Source organism: Uloborus diversus, chromosome 2 (assembly GCF_026930045.1).
Source record: "Uloborus diversus isolate 005 chromosome 2, Udiv.v.3.1, whole genome shotgun sequence".
NCBI lineage: Eukaryota > Metazoa > Arthropoda > Arachnida > Araneae > Uloboridae > Uloborus > Uloborus diversus.
Window position 1 is genome coordinate 82,484,221 of NC_072732.1, and position 16,981 is coordinate 82,501,201.

General features: G+C 32.7%; 1 protein-coding gene across 1 annotated transcript in view; it reads right to left on the reverse strand.

The window, feature by feature from the left end:
* The window catches only part of LOC129216384 (caseinolytic peptidase B protein homolog), a 67,619-nt gene that overhangs the window by 41,160 nt on the left and 9,478 nt on the right, over positions 1–16,981 (reverse strand). Inside the window, exons 2-3 of the mRNA XM_054850598.1 lie at positions 11,912–11,963; positions 6,283–6,369 (exon numbers count right to left, since the gene is read on the reverse strand). Of these exons, the coding sequence (XP_054706573.1) occupies positions 6,283–6,369; positions 11,912–11,963 (139 nt within the window). The remainder of the gene's footprint in view (positions 1–6,282; positions 6,370–11,911; positions 11,964–16,981) is intronic.

Here is a 16,981-nt window from a genome sequence, read left to right on the forward strand (position 1 = left end):
ATTGACTGCTTTAGAATTAACCTTAATATGAATATTTTAAGATTAACTTCAATTATTGAGTATTGTAATCAAGAAATCATTTACACTTATTTTTTTCCATACTTTTTGTTTTTAGTGAGAACCAAGCTTATAGAAATAGTCTTAATAAAGAAAAAAAAACATTAGATTATTTCATCGAATCGTTTGGATTCGTGCTTTCGCGCCAGAACTTCTTTGAATATGCCGATCACCCTTAAACGTGCCTCGACTTACTAATTTGTTACGTTTCTTTTACTATTTTATAACTGAGATTGAACAAAACACTATATTTCTATTTTTATTTGAAAGTGATTACTTGAAAATTTTAGGCAACAAAACCGTTTGCTGACAGTTGCTGTTAGTTAAGTTAAAAAGCAAGCAAACTAGGGGACGGCTACAGAAAGTTCGGTAAGCATTCAAGCTAGCTGATTGCCACAATGGCAGTTATTTTCTCATTAGTATCTTTTTATACATGTACCTAATCGAACCAATTGGTAGTCAGTATTTAAAAAATGCAAGGAGAGTGAGTGAAAAGGAAAGAAAGAAGGAAGCTCGGAGTCGGAGTAGGCATGTTTTCTAACCACTCCGACTCCGACTTCTTTACCGCAAAATCAGTCCGACTCCGACTCCACAGCCCTGGTAACAGTGCAGCGTTTACAGACTTTCAGAGCAGATACAGTACACCTAGATGATGGGAAATCACATAGCAATGTATGGTCGGAAACGCTTTCATGACGCGGTACTCACTACACAAATCACTAAAAAGCATAGTGCGATTTAGGACTGAGTTCCTTGGGGGGGGGGGGGGGGGGGGCAGGATTTTTTTTCTTTTTTTTAAAGCAACATTAGTTGTAATCAAGGCTGGATTTAGACCAAAAATGGCTCAAAGCTATTTCAGATTTTAGATCTCTTTTGCAGTCCAGACAACTTTTCTGTTGGTTGTGAAAAAGTTCATTTTATAAATCCCCTCCCCCCTCTATGTTTTTTTTCTGTGATACAAAAGGCCTTGTCTTATTTTTTTGTGTTTGTGTTGCTTGCTATCCTTTTGAATTGAACTTAAGAAGGAAAATAGTATCCCTTTACGTGGGGTATGTAATATCTCCAATTTTAGGGGGTCTGGGGGTTTCTCCCCTGGAGGAATTTTTGTAAAATAGACCTTAAATTGTGCATTTTGAAGCCTTATAAGGGGTAATCGGAACTACAAAAATCTCGGGGGAAAAAATAGGCAAACATCATTTTTTGCTAATTATGATACTACACAGTAAAAGTTGTTTTTGGGTCAATGAATTAATGACACCAGTACTCAGAGAGAAAAAGCAAGAGAGAACAGTTGATTTATACATTGTTATTTACTACATCAATTGCCGGTTCAATTCAATTAGTTTTTGATTGAATTGAACCGATCCACCCAAAAATTCAATTAGTTTGAATTGAATTGCCTCCAATCCACTCACAAATATTATACTTAATTAAATACAAAATGATCAATAGTAAAAAATGCTTTAAAAGTAATTGTGTACAGATTTTGAAAATCGGTAACAAGAGTAATATGCTTCCCATTTGGACAATTCATAATTTATTCACTTGATAATAAATAAAATTGAAGTACACTTTGCTTAGGAATTTCAGACTAATCTAATTCTTTTCAAGGACCCAAGAACAATTAAGGTAATTTAAGGCACTTCATTTGCCCTTTCCAGTTTGTACAGTTTTATTCTAACTTTTTAAGAGCAACTATTATTTGTATCCACACTTTTCCTGATTTTCAAAGTTTTGAAGCACTTTAAAATAAAATTTATTTTTTCAAGAACTTTTCTTTTTTTTTTTGGAACAAATCATGAAATTTTTGGGAGTTGAGGGCCTTTAACAAAGTGGGTGTCTTAAGCCAGTGTTGCCAATTGCTCCGCATTTTGTGGAGTTGCACAAAAGGGCGAAACTCCGCGGCTCCGAAAAGAAGCTATTTTGCTCCACATTTCCCAGCCTGAACTTTTCAAGCTTATATTTTGCTATTATCATGTCAAACATGTTAATATGGGAAAAAAGTTGCTTACACTCAAAGATTGAAATAGTGTTGAAAGCTATTTTATTAATTTAAGAATAATTATTGTTATACCAGGGGTCTGTCCAGGATTTTTCACAGGGTCCATTTTTTGTGAAAAATCAAATAATTTTGTGAAAAAACAAAAATTTCGCAAATTTTTTTTTTTTTTTTTTTTGTTAAAACGAAATTTAAGAATTTAGTAGTGGCACAAACTGCATCAATTAAACTTAAAGTTGAGTGTTTTCCTCTTCTACGTCGAGAAAGTCATTCTGGATTTTTTTTCTGATATTTGGCGGGGGGAAAGCATCGCTCTTTCAAGTATCAATATTTATCTACCATTCTGCATTATGTTAAATTATACTAGATATATTTCTGTACAGTACTTAAAATAATTGTAACAAAAGTATAAATAAATAAAATAAAATTCAGAATAGGGTTCAGCATTCAACTTTTTGACCCAAGACACTCTTAAAACGCACAGAATTTCGTTTAAAACTTATAAACTCCGTGATTTTAACAAAAATAAAAAGATATTTCAATTGTTTACCTCTTAACAAAGCGTAATAATCATTAAAAATTCGAAAAATCGGATTCCCATAGCGGATGCAAAGAGATCGTAATTCTCAAAGTGAAGGCATCAAAAGTATAAAAACGGCTTGTAAAAGAAATATTTTTGATAAAATTATTTTAAAATTGCATTTTAGAGTCCTATGATAAACATATCATTAATATATGTGGACACAGTTGACCCAAAAAATAAAATAAAATCAACCATCTATTTAGCATTTTAATTTTTGACTCATAACAGAAAATGGAATTTTGCTTTAAAAACTTGAAATGAGAGTTCTAACAGAAATAAAGATACTTTTCATTTATTTGAATCCTAATAAAGCGAAGTTAGCTTGAAAAAAGAACAAAATATGATTCTCATATCGGATGTTAAAAGATTGCATTTTTCAAAATGTAGACATCTAAAGAAAAAAAAAACTGTAATTAAAAGAGTTTATTTAAAGTTAATCATCCTTGTCAGCATCGAAAAATCAAAACCCATATAATTTTCTCCCAAAATAACAATTAAACATAGCACCGCACCGTAAAAACGCAAATATTGACAAGCTGGCAAAATGATGAGAATATTTTCTAATCAAGTCATTATAAAGGTTCAACGCCAGACGCTAAGTGGTGATAATTTTGAAGTTGGTAACACTATCTGAAGCGATCATATTTTTTCCTCACCCTTACTATCCCTTTGCAGTTCTAAGTTCATTTCGCAGATATATATTATTATTGTTTATTAAATCATGAGAGGAGAAAAGTGCTTACCAATGCCTTTTCAGCAAAGTTTACAAAAACACCGCTGATAATTAGCTGTGATAAAACAAACAACCATTATATTTATTTGGCAGTAGCAATTATTTATTGCTTGCAGGAGCATCCCAAGAGTGCCGATTTTTTTTTCTTCCAAAATTAGCCGATTTTGTATAAGCTGATCCCTCTAATTTGACTTAAAAAAAGGTTCCAAAAATTATCGGTTTATACACAGAAATATGCATTATTTTGCTTTCAGATTTGCTCTTTCAATAAACAATTTGACAGATCCGATCTTGTTTATCAGAATTTTGTGAAGGGTCCGTTTTGTTTGATCGGGATTTTGTGAAAGGTCCGTTTTGTTTGATCGAGATTTTGTGAAAGGTCCGTTTTGGTTGATCGGATTTTTGTGAAGGGTCCGTTAACGGACCCAAATATCCTCTGGCCAGACCCCTGTATACTAATACTTAACATGATTATTAAAACTTGGAAACAGTTTTAGTTAAGTGGTTTTTGTTATTTCTATTGGTTTTTATACAAAATACCGAACTGCTTTGCAAAATTTCAAATTGCACCTCAAAATCACCACAGATGCTACTCAAATTGTTCCTCCAAGGTTGGCTACCCTGCCCGTGACAAACGTGATAACATGCCATAAAACTCCCCCCTCCCCCTCCCCCCCGTTTCGTTACGCCACCAGCCGTTGATCTATGAACTTGGCGAGAAATTTTGAAAGCAGTGTAGTTTACCAGTAAACAGTAGTGTTGCTTGCTCCAGCTAAAATGGATGAAATAGGATATATGTTACTTCGAATGCACATTTTTCAATACCATACTATTGGATTTGTCCACATCCACATACCGGAATGTATAGACAATTTAAAAAAAAAAAATACAAGTCTTATAAGTGTCTGAGTGAAAGTGTGTCAGTGATTTCTGATTCCGAATAACCTGCATGCAAAGAAAATATTGGACCCCTTATGGAATAAATTTTTAAGTTCGGAGGTAAGTACTTTTCTCAGATAAACTAATTTACTTTTTATGCAGAAGAGTTCATGCAATTAAGGTTCCTTAACTTTTCCTCCCTTACACAAACAATTGTCTGTCTGTTTCTAATATCTTTGTCTATGTCTGTAATTTTTTATTTCAGCATACTGCTTTAATATTTGAAACGGTTAACTTGCAACTTTTTATTTCTTTATTTTTTCAATTTTGTACACGCACTTATTCGAAATGGATTTTCCAAGCTGATAATATATATGTGTCAAAATTTTCAAAAAATATACTTGTTGCTACCGGAAGCAACATAAGTTGATATGTAAACAAGTTTTGAAACAGGCTTTTTATTGAACTAATCTTATATTTTCAGTTTCGATTAAATTGTTTCACAAGCTATCATGTGTTATGTTGATCAAAAAACGTTCTTTGATGGGCTTCCATAATTTTGAGGTAGAAGCTTAGCTTTGAATGCTGGAGGTCGTGGGTTCGATATCCAAACATTCCCCCCCCTCCCCCAGACTACACCACTGCAATCTTAGTCAAACAAGCTGGTTCTGTATGTAAATGAAAAAATATATATGAATTAGTTATTTTCACTGTTGTTTTGTACTGCTGCATAAAGTGCTGTTGTGTTTACTGGAGTCATAATTTCTAGGCTTGCGAAAGACTACTTTTGAGCAGTGGATACACAATGTGTTTTAATAGTTGAATTATTAATTATAAAATAATGAAATAGAAGGATTATAAATCAATTTGCTATTTTAATGGGAAAATTGAGGTCGATCCGGCTTCTTTACAAGGGCAGGAATGTCAACATCGATGTTTGTCATTGCCAGCCGAAGAAGGTCTAACTATTTCTTTTTCGAAATCAACAAAGGCTGTAGAGCCAGTGTGGTGGTGGGGGGTCTTTATTTTTAACCAATTGCAGGCAGGTTTTGCTTACCTGAAATGCTTCTCTCTTCCCTCTCTGTCATCCCCGGCCAATGCGAGGCAATACTATTTCGTTTAAACATCAGCGTGCAGGGTAAGAGTGTTTGACCTGGGCCTGTAGACATGGTAGGTCCTGTACCTTTTTCTCCCAATACAATGAAAGTGAAAGAGCGATCAAGAGGAAATTTCCTCCCCTCGGTAGTCCCGGATACTTCTTGATACCACAAAATGTCGAAAAAAGAAATATTCTGAATAAGAAGTTGGCGGGCCGCATAATGTGTTGGCGGGCCACATGCGACCCGCAGGCCGTCAGTTGGACAGCCCTGGTCTAGGTGTACTCTATCTCTATGAAAGTCTGTAAACGCTTTACTGTTACACCCTGTATAAACATCTGGTAAAAGCCACATTTGGAGTATGCTGTTCAGTTTTGGTCTATTTATCTCAAATCAAGAAAGATATTTCTTAATTAAAAAGAGTTTAAAAAAGGGCTACTCGACTAGTATGAGGATTTTCAGATTTAGATTATGATACTAGACTTTAAAGGATTAATGTGCATAGTCTGAAGCAAAGGAGAGTCAGAGGGGACATGATTCAGTTGTTTAAATTTATCAAAGTGAAGGATATTAATGGGTAAAGTCTTTGCACAGAAAGCAGGACAAGGGATCAACGTTTTAAGCTATTCAAATCTCAAGCTAATCTGGAGATTGGAAAAAATTACTACTTCAGTAGGGTTACAGGCACTTTAAACAGCATACTAGAAGAAGCTGTAATTAGTATGGTAGTTTTAAGAAAGCCATTGATCTTCATAGAAGACTAATAAATTGATCTGAACCAGCCTAGTTGGTCCCAGAGCCCGTTGCTGGTTCCCATGTTGCTGTATTTAATCACATAGTTCAGAAATGTTATGGAGAATGGTGTTTAATGATAAATAATAAAATAGAATAGTACAATAAATTTATATTTAAAGGCAAAATAAATGATACACACCTTTTATGCTTATTCATAGCAGCTACTTGTAGAGGTGTCCATCCATAAACATGCCGTTGGTTAACATCTACACCACTCTCAATTAACCTATCAAAACAGAAAAGAGGAATAAGAGAAGAACACAGATAACACCTAAGTTGAAATCAGGAGAAAGCTGTAATTTTAAAGTAAAATTTGCATCATAACTGTACTTAAACATTAAGAAACAAACAAAGCACTTTCAAATGTTCATAAATTATAACTAAAACTATCGCCCCTGGCGAACGAAAGAAATTGCACCCACGCTCCAGGGTTGCCTCGATGGAAAGCCACCGGAGGTCAAAATGACCTCCTTAAAAAATTGGGCTCGGGGGGGGGGGGGGGTGGACATTTTGACCAATTGATTTGACAAATTAGGAGACAGTATTGCAATTTTAATGTTCTTATTCACATAAATTTAATATAGCCATTGATATCTGCAACTCATTAATAAATATAAATAACGTACGTTCTTGAACCGAATGAAAATAAATATTTTTCAGTTCCGTTTATAGCAATGTATTTATTATTTTTTTCAAAAATAGCTTTAACTGTAAATCAATTTGTTTCAAAAGACTAAGAGAATACACAATAAACATAATTTACACATTTACCAAAAGAAAGACCCCCCCCCCCCTTAAAAAAATAAAAATCAAAACATTAACAAAATTCTGTTATAATTAGGAATGCAAAGCAAGCACAAAGAGCATGGTTAATCTCAAATTGGCTTTTAAACACGACCATTTGCATACAGGCAAAATAAAAGTATTATATATTCGCTAATGAAGGACTCCCAAGATTTTGTTTAAATAAGGCTTTTTTATGCTTATATTATTTATTGTCTTAATATATAAAAATCTTCTGTGTGGACGTTTGTCACCATAAGGCTTTTAAACGGCTAAACCGATTTAGATCAAATTTTTTGTGTGCAATTAAGTTGTGGCAAGCATGGTTTCGAAACGCGATGGATCGAATCGGAAACGTTTTTGTTAAACAATTTATTTAAACATTGGATGGTTATATCTCCCAAATGATTAATATTTATTTTAAATTATTGTTGAGCGAGAACTGAAATAAATATTTAACGCATTGCCAAAGGACAATAAGAAAGCCAGCTCTGCTTTTTGTAATGAAATTTTCTAATGTGATATGTCAATTGAGAATAGATAAAACGTAGAGAGAGAGAGAGCGAAGCCTTCATTTCTCTTGAAAGCAATGATTTTAGGTCCCGTGATATATTTTAAAGTTCACGCAAAACATGTGTTCTGACGTCGTAGTTGAACGTGTGACCAGATCAGTGCTTTTAGTTTTCCTAACCAAATGATTAGAAAGTACTGTACCTAGTAACATTTGTTTCTCGGCTGAAATCTACCTGAGTTTTCGCACCAATGTCAAGGATACTTTCAAGGATTATCAAACGAATCAGTACATTATTAAAGGAAAAGACGATGGAACTTATAGACGAAACAAATTTTATTTTTATTCAGATAAATTACAACAGGGTAGTTCAGTACACAAAAGATCAGAGCAGTGGAAGATCTTTATCTTTAGTGGAAAGAACAAATTAGGCAATATATGAAGTTTAAAAAGTTTTGTTCAAAAGATCGGACTGCTAATCGGTCGCAGTAGGCTTCGCTTACTGATCGGTTGGATTACAGTAACGTGGTGGCTCGGCGACTTTGGCTACAACAATAGAGTTGCGTGATCATATGTTTACATCTTAAAGCTACTGTTAATGTAATTTATTGTATTTTTTCTTTATTTGGCAAATTATTTCAAATTGAGAGGCATTGTCTTTTGATTTTAAAGATCAATGCAGTGGAAGATCTTTATCTTTAGTGGAAAGAACAAATTAGGCAATATATGAAGTTTTAAAAGTTTTGTTCATCAAAACCAACTAAGTAATATTTTTGTCATTATAGTTGAAGAATGTGTTTATTTTACATCGGGAGGGGGGAGGGAGGGATGAGTGATTTTTGCTTATTCAGAGAACTGTTTTTACCTTTATCATTTTTTAAAACGATATCTCCTTTCAATTGCTTCATTTTTTTTCGTATGGGAGATGTTGCAGAGGGATTTCCCATTTGTTCTAGATGGGTAGTTAGTTTTTTACACTTAATATCTGAGGACGCTTTTTTATTCTTTGAGTATGGCTGAAGGAACGAACCATCAAGTACGGGAGAAAAAATAGTTAATAAAACAACTGCTCAGTAGGCATAAGATAAATCAAGTTGTAATAAATATAGGCATTCTGACACCACGCAGCTTAAAACATTTTCTTTTTACTTAATTTTTTTCAACAAAACGGTTCAAACACTTGACAGTTTATTGAAATTTTTTAAATTTTCTAATTACAAAGTTCAAACAGAACAACCTCTGTCGGGTCCTCTAGTAATGAGAATAAATCCTTAGCACAAGAACAACTATAAACTTCAAACTGTATATACCAACAAAATGTAACTGCCTCCCCCCCAAAAGGAACCCTGGTACAGAATGTCCCCCACCACTGCTTTCTGGTGTAGAAATTGTATTTGAAGTCTCTAGCTAACTCGATGAATCGGAATGAAATTTCACGCCATGGGTAAAATCCCCCCCCCCTTTTTTTTGAGAATTAAAGATTATATCATTTGGAACTGATGTCATATATCCCACCCTTGGCAACTTTTCCCGTTGGCGCCAAGAAAACGATGTATGACGACATATGTCATATATCGATCTTAGCCATGCTTTTTTAGCTCCAACAGGAAAAATTCAGATAAAAAAACATGATCAAAGCACTTCAGAAGACAATATATATAAAAACAACATAAAACCACAGCACAAAACATCGGGAATATTTGCTTCAGAAATACCAGAAACTAGAAAGTTTTTGTATGCAAAGAAAAACACAAAGAAAGAATTAGTGGGTATTTAAAATGCTTAAATTAACAAATTACTATCAAAGCTCACTAAAGAAATATGTATCAATAGAAATAAAAGCTATTTCCCAACATGCATTTCATCGAACAAAAACAATTCTCATACTCTACTAAAAAAGAGCAAAGCGAATCAATATGAGATGTTTAAATCAGAAAACATCCCGAAAATATAACTATTTCATACGTGAAATACGCCGCCAGCTCAGTTATTTCCAGCCCAGGACTGCAGTTTCGTGCTTATTAGCACTCATCAGCCCGGCATAGGAAAGTGACTGAGCTGGAGATGGAAAACCTCTTAAGAAAGCCAAGAGTGCGAATCAAACTGGTAGCTAATATAGAATTAGCAGACCAGAAGAGTGACCGAAGCAATGGTTCGGTTCAACTCGAAGATTGAACGCGAGGCAAGGTATATATGGCGGTGTATTTCACGTATTTCTGCTTTAGTCCTGGCTAATGGGCGGTAATTTACTGAATATAACTATTTCAGCCAAAAAAAGGCTTAGTTATTCAAATTTTGATTTATGAAAAGTAAAAATGTCTCGACAGAACATCCCAAACATAAACAATACAAAAATACCATACATGAATTTGCTATCCAAAAATGCTTTCAAAATACCTACTAAAAATATCTACTATATTTTACATAAAATAACACCTTCATATTTTTATAAAATCGTAGAGTCAACTCATTTTCAGAAATTCAGTACGTAAGGAGGCACGTTTACAGAATATGCTTAAATAATTCTTGGCATCGATAAGAATTAATCTTTCGAATAAAATAACTATTTTTTTTGTAAAATAAATTTACATGCAGTAAATATAAAGTTAAAAACTAAAAGAAACTCTCAACATTTTGTAAAAACATAAAGAATTTCGGAAGCAAAAGTTTTTTTTTTTTTTTAAATTCTAAAATAAAAACTTACGTTTTTGTTATATAAATCCTCACACTCAGTCTGAAACACAACATATGAAACAATGCGCCTTACCGAGACACACCCCAAGTTGGATTTTACTCTTAATTAACGGTCAAGTTTAAAGAAACTGGCATTTTCTAATATTTATTCATCAAAACACAACTACTGAATCTGAACAACCACAAAATAAGCTTTCCTATAAGGTATATTGCACGAAAAAACAAGAATCTAAAACGTGGACCGCTAACGAGTAAACAAGATTGAACAGATCTGAGATTGCCTTCAGGTTGTCAAAGAAAGGTTAGTTTAGCCAGGGATGCCATGCTTAAAAAGTTATTGCCTCATTGGCGAGAAAAATATTTCAATTGTATGTAAAAAATCGGATGTCGCCAAATGGGGGGGGGGGGGGGGTATATCACATCTGGTACCTATCATTTTCTTCCCTAGCTCCTTTTCAAGCAAGTTTATTTTTTTTTTTTTAATTTTTCTACTTGTATGATAACTTTTTTAAAAAAAAGCAAAAATTTTTTTTCTTTTAAATCAGTTGAAATGCCACCCCCCTGCCACCAACCCCTAGTTATGCCACTGTGCAGAACTAATGTCTTATTCCCCCCCTCCTCTTGGCACCAAAAAAGCCTCATGGAGAAATCGATTTTCGACAACATACGTCGTACATCGCTCTTAGCCATTATTATTATTATTTTTTTTTTGCAGCCAACAGCAAAACAACATACAAGCACAGCAAAAAATGATCAAAGTGGTTCAAACTGCAATATTTCATGGGGAAAAAACATCCCCCAAACCCATCTTAAACAATATAAAAATATTATAAAGTCAATTATGGACAGAAATGCTAATAATATAGCAAAAACTACCTATGTGTTTACTATTTTACATTTTTATTACTATTTCAGTCCAAAAAAAAGTCAAAGTTCTTCAAGTTTCAATGTATGAAGAACAGAAATGACTTCAAAGTACATCGCAAACAAACAGTACAAAAAAGACTATATACATCAATTTGCTATCAGAAATGTTATTTGAAGTACCAAATATGTATATATCCATAGTAAGATAAAAAAAATAAATTATCTGTGCACAAAACTCAAGAAACTGTATGCAGTAGAGCAATACAGTGAGTAGGTAAAATTTTCAGTAATGCAATGCTTATCTTGCTTTCAATCATTTATCCATGAAGGCAAGAGAATTATTTCATTAATTTAACTATAGATTTTCAATATAATCATTGTTTAATATGGATATTAATTTAAAAATTTTGAGTAAAGTATATATTCCCAGCAAATGTCATGGCATGCACGTGTGCGTCTACATTATCTAGCTATGTATATATCTACTATATATTGTACATAAAATAACACTTCAAAACTTTTATAATACCCGAGTCAACTTGTTTTTAGCTGTTCCGTAGTTAAGGGGATGTACGTTTATGTAAATGAAAACATTCTAGCATATAAAAAGGTAAATGCTTAAATAACTAAGTAACAAAAAATTGAGGAGTATTCCTGAATAATTCTGACAACGATAACTTTTAGAATAAAATAACTAAACTTTTTTTGTAAAATAAATTGATATAGATGAATGGGAAAAAACAAAAACTATGATAAACCCAGACCATCTACGGTAAACAGTAGGCATAACACGCAAAGTTAATCCTGATAAAGAGCAAGGATGCATAACGATACAGAATAAACAAAACATAGGCTTGCTTAGAAAACAGTTTATCTTCTGTTTGAAAGGTTTCAGAAATAAAATGCACCTCACCTTTTGATTTCTTTTGTATTACCAGTTCTTGCTGCTCTTAGGAGATTTTCATCTACACAATGTAAAAGAAAGGAAGAAAATCAATAAATAAATTAATGAAAAAAAAAAAGAATCTAGATGGCATCCTTGGCAGGGCCGGATTTAGGGGAGGGCAGGCAGGGCTACTGCCCCGGGGGCCTCCACAAAAAAGGGGCCCCCACAATAAAATTTTTACAAAATATCATAACTTTCACGGGTTGAAAATATCGGTATGTATGAAAATATTTAGATATATATCAAAGTATCGGATATTTTCAAAAATATAATGATCGTTTCGAACCCTGATTAGGGGCCTCCACTCTTCCCTTGTCCCGGGGCCTCTACACTTCCAAATCCAGACCTGGTCCTTGGTGATTAATGTCATTCAGAGGAGCACATTTTTTGAATATTTGTGATAAACATTCCATATACTATGAATTTAATTTTATTTATTTATACTATGGATTCTTTGTTCATTAAAAAATATTAAAAATAGTTCTTAAATTGCATCAGAAAATATATTCAGTACCTATTGTGAGAACTGACAAATGCAATAATTTATCTTTGGAAGCACATTTAATTTTAGCAAATCAAACCACCTCTAATAAATTAAGCAAGAATTTCAATGTAAAACAATTACAGTGAAATACAGTGGCTCCCAAAAAGTGTTCGTACACCTTGAAATTTTGTAGTAAAACCAAAATAATGCAAAACTGAATTTGAATATGAAGTCCAATTTTTTTTCACACCATTCTTATGCCATTCTGAATAAAACTCAGTAGTTTTTTTCAAAATATTGCCAGATTTTATTTTTGAAATTTGTCAAAAAATGAAGAGACGGAGAAATAATACGCCACAAAAGTCGTCGTACACTCAAATTTTTTCGAATAAATTCATGATTAAAACTATCATATGTCATTTTTTTATTATTTTTGCATTGTGTTGACAATTAAAAGTCATTTGGCTTTAATTTTTTGTTTATTTATTCCTTAATATAGTGCTTATTACTTTAAAATGACTGGTATTTGAAAAACACCACAAACACCATTCGAAATTTGAATTGTTTACTCACAGTAGCGGTAAATTGGTTTGAAATGTCTCTAAATTAGGTAATTTATACCATTCTATAGTGAAGTGCTTGATAAAATGCTTTAAAGACAAGAATAGGATCGAAAACACGGTAAGAAAAGGTCAACTGGCAAAGTTAACAATGCGTGATCGGAGGTTTACAGTTAAAAAAATTATGAAAAATACACATTTGAGTGCTGAAAAAATTTCTGCAGTATTGAATGAAACATTTTACGTTTAATTTTCACCGAAAATTGTTCGGCAAGTTCTCTGATTAACTGGATTAAATGGGACCTCTTCCTGCAGAAATTTTCTTGTTCGTTGCGAATAACAGTAAGGTTACGCTTTCCGTCGCAAAATCAATGATAAATAAGCTCAAAACGTTTTGGAACAACGTCTAACTTATAGATGAAAATAAATTTAACATTTTGGGTTACATTGTTGTATAATTGTAAATAAAAGAAAAAATGAGGAATTTAATCTGAAGAACTTAGTTGGATCAGTTAATCAGGACGGTGAAAGTGTTTTAATGTGAGGGTGCATTACAGCATCAGGACTTGGAAATTTGGAATTTTTTGATTAAATAATGAATTATGCTGTTCATTTAAATATTTTAAAAAGCAATTTTAAACTTTAGCCCAAAATTTGGTAATCGGAAACAACTTTGTTTTTTATCGAGATAATGATAAGAAGCACACGTTTGCGTTTGTTGCCTCAAAAACTGTCCTTAAGCTTGGAAATACCCCCTCAATCTCCAGATTTGAACTTAATGTAACATATTTAGAGATATCTGGGGGCTAGATTACGAAAATACAGCTTTGAAACGAAAATAGAGCTAGAAACAGTAAGACTCAAACTGGGGTTGAACACTTACTCAGAAATTACGCAAAAAAAGAAAGAAAAAACAATGAAATCTATTCCCAGACGTTTCAAAGCTCTTGTTGATACTGCATGATGTTCTACTAAATAATAACTTTGTAAAAAGTTAGATTATTTACTAATTTTTTGACATTTTTTTTGAGTGTACAAAGACTTTTGTGAGATAAAATTTCCGGCAATTTTTTTTTTTGATTTTTTAAAAATTATGTTTTAATGTTTTATTAAAAATTTTCATGTAGTTTTGTTAAATATAGATCATAGATCTTATAATAAAATATTTATTCCGAAATATTAAATCTAACCAATGGATAATGGCCTATTTCATTGAAAATCGTAGGTGTACGAACACTTTTGGGAGCCACTGTAGGCTTAACACAAAAATACTTAACATGGAAAAACAGTCAACACAAAAAAAGAAAGGAAAGTAGTTAGAACAGTATAGGTGGGGTACGTTGGACGGGTCTCAATTATTTTAATACTATTAATATTTTTATTTTATTTGATGACCAAAAAATAGCAACTATAGTCCTACAAATGAAATCACATGGTTCAGTTACATTGACCAAATTTTATTCCAGAAAGTGTTGTTTCAGTAGTCCTGAGTAATTTTCAGAAAGCTGTAACTTTATTTAAAGGTTTTCATCAAGCTTGCAGGGAATAAATTGAACTCCTTTCTTAAAGTAAGTTTCTTTAGTTTGATATAATTAGTAATTTTTTAATTTTTTGTCAAGAAGAAAAAAGTTAAGACATCACTTTTTCAGACCAAGAAGGTGGGGTAGGTTGGTTCACTCTTTGTGGGACACGTTGGACCCAACCAAGATACCCACATAATTTAAAAATTAAATCTCAATAATTATAACAATATTTTATGATTTAAAAAAAAAATAATTGCATACTAATGGCGAATGCTTATTGCTGTTTTTAAATAAAGATGATTTATCAAAAAATCAATTTAATATGTTATATTTATCTTTAAACTTGATATATATCACTCTACATACAACAGAGAATAAGGTACTTACAAAGTTTAATAGTAATTTATCACTAAAATTATAACAAATGTTTCAGTTATGTGGTCCAATGTACCCCAGCCGTGGGGCACGTTGGTCCACTTTATGAGGTTCCGTTAAAAAATTAATGTAAAAAAAAGTTAATCAATTCAACACTTCCAAAAAATCTCTGGTATTGAGAATTATGTAGTGAAACTCACTGTAGAAAATCCAACTAATCATTAAATTTTTTGATGAGATAAAAAATGATAAGTAAAAAAGCCGACCAACATGCCTTACCTCCCCTTAACAACTAAACATTGGGTGCATCCCTAATCTCTCATTAAACTTTTTTTTCTCTGCAATTTAAAAAATAATTACAAATGCAAAATTTTTGGCTTGAAATCATTTTAAAATTTAATTTTATGTAAAAAAAGGCTAATAGTGCTAAATATCCATGCTGCTAATTTGAATAAGAGTAAAATTCATCATCTTTGTTTGCTGGTTGTTTTTTTAAAACATGATCGATACTACTCGGGACAGCACTTGTACTTTTCAAGTTTTAACCTGTAACAGGAGAGGTGCAGTCTCACAGACCGCTCAAAAGTTCATCCGACCACACCTATTTTATTTTCAGTCCGATTAAATGGTTTTTCCCAAAAGCTTTTTGTTTTGTGACCTTGAACACCTCTTTTGCCTATCAGCATCTTTTGTCGAGTGCATCTGGTTTAAATTTCATTGCATTCTTTAGAAGCAGTCTGTGAGAACGCACCACACCTTCAGTGTTACAATTTTTGGCAGTAGTAGACATGGCGAACCGTTTAAATAGGGATTCCTTTATCTTACCCGCATTATGTAGAAGAAATGCAAACTATTCTAGTTGAAGTTGAGAGTTGTTTGATATGTTCATAAAAAATATGCAATGATGTTTTAGGGACAATAAGGGCAGAATTAGGGGTGCGACATCAATGTCGATGTTTTGGAAACATCAATGTTTTCGTTAAAACATCGATGTTTTTAATATCGATGTTTTACTTTCAATGTTTTCGGAACATCGATGCTTTTTCAATTTTGATGTTTTTGTATAATAATTGAAAATTATAGTAAAATTTGCTCCAATTTTCTCGCTAAATAATGAAGTTTACGTATGGAATTGCTCCAAAAATTTCATTTATTTGCGCACATTTAAAAAAGATCGATTTTTCTGTGTAAAGGATGATTTTTGGGAAGATCACTACAAGATGGTAAAAGATAACTGGAGGGTGAGGAAGAGGTCAAAGCTATTGGAAGAACTCGACACTGGTAGTCTGTTGCCAGAACTTACAGTCAATTCTAAGGCTCCAATTCTTAAACTAAATGGGAATCCTATATATTACTATGATGAATATTATAACTGTAAAAATTCAGAACTGTTAAAAGTTGTGTTGAAGTATTTGACAGTGATGGCGACTTTTGTTTACTCCGAAAGAGTTTTTTCTCTGCCTTGTGGAATATTCAGCGAAAAGCGAAATGCGCTTAAACACCAAATATTGGGGGTTACTTATCGTCTACCCAGGGGCAGTGTTAGGAGACTCCTTGATTTCATTTTGACCATATTTTTATCTGTGAGATTGAACACATAGGTACAAGAACTAACTCAAAATATCTACATACAGACTTTATTGATGTCTGCCATCCACACTACAACGCGCAGAGTTGCGCTTCCACTGAAACAAAAAAGCATTCGACCACCTGTCAACAGAAGGTATTATTTTATCTGGCGCCACCTGCCAGATAAAATTTCTTTACATCAAAATTTACATAAATCACAATAAATAAAGAATTGAATAATTAAAAATAGAAAACAGTTCAAAGTTCTTTTGTGATCAGTTTCACAACAGGCAGATACAGACTAACATTTTAGGGGGTTCATGCTAAAGAGTGATCCTTGCCCCTCCTCCATGAATAAACTTATGGTTTTTGGTATGAAAAATTTATAAAAGTGCTTAGGTGTTTGAAAAATACCATATCGGTCAGGGATATGGCACTTAATAGGACAAAAACCTCACAAATAAATTTTATAAACAATTAAAAGAAGTAGTATTTTAAGTATTTACTTTTAAAAAGAATTCAAAAA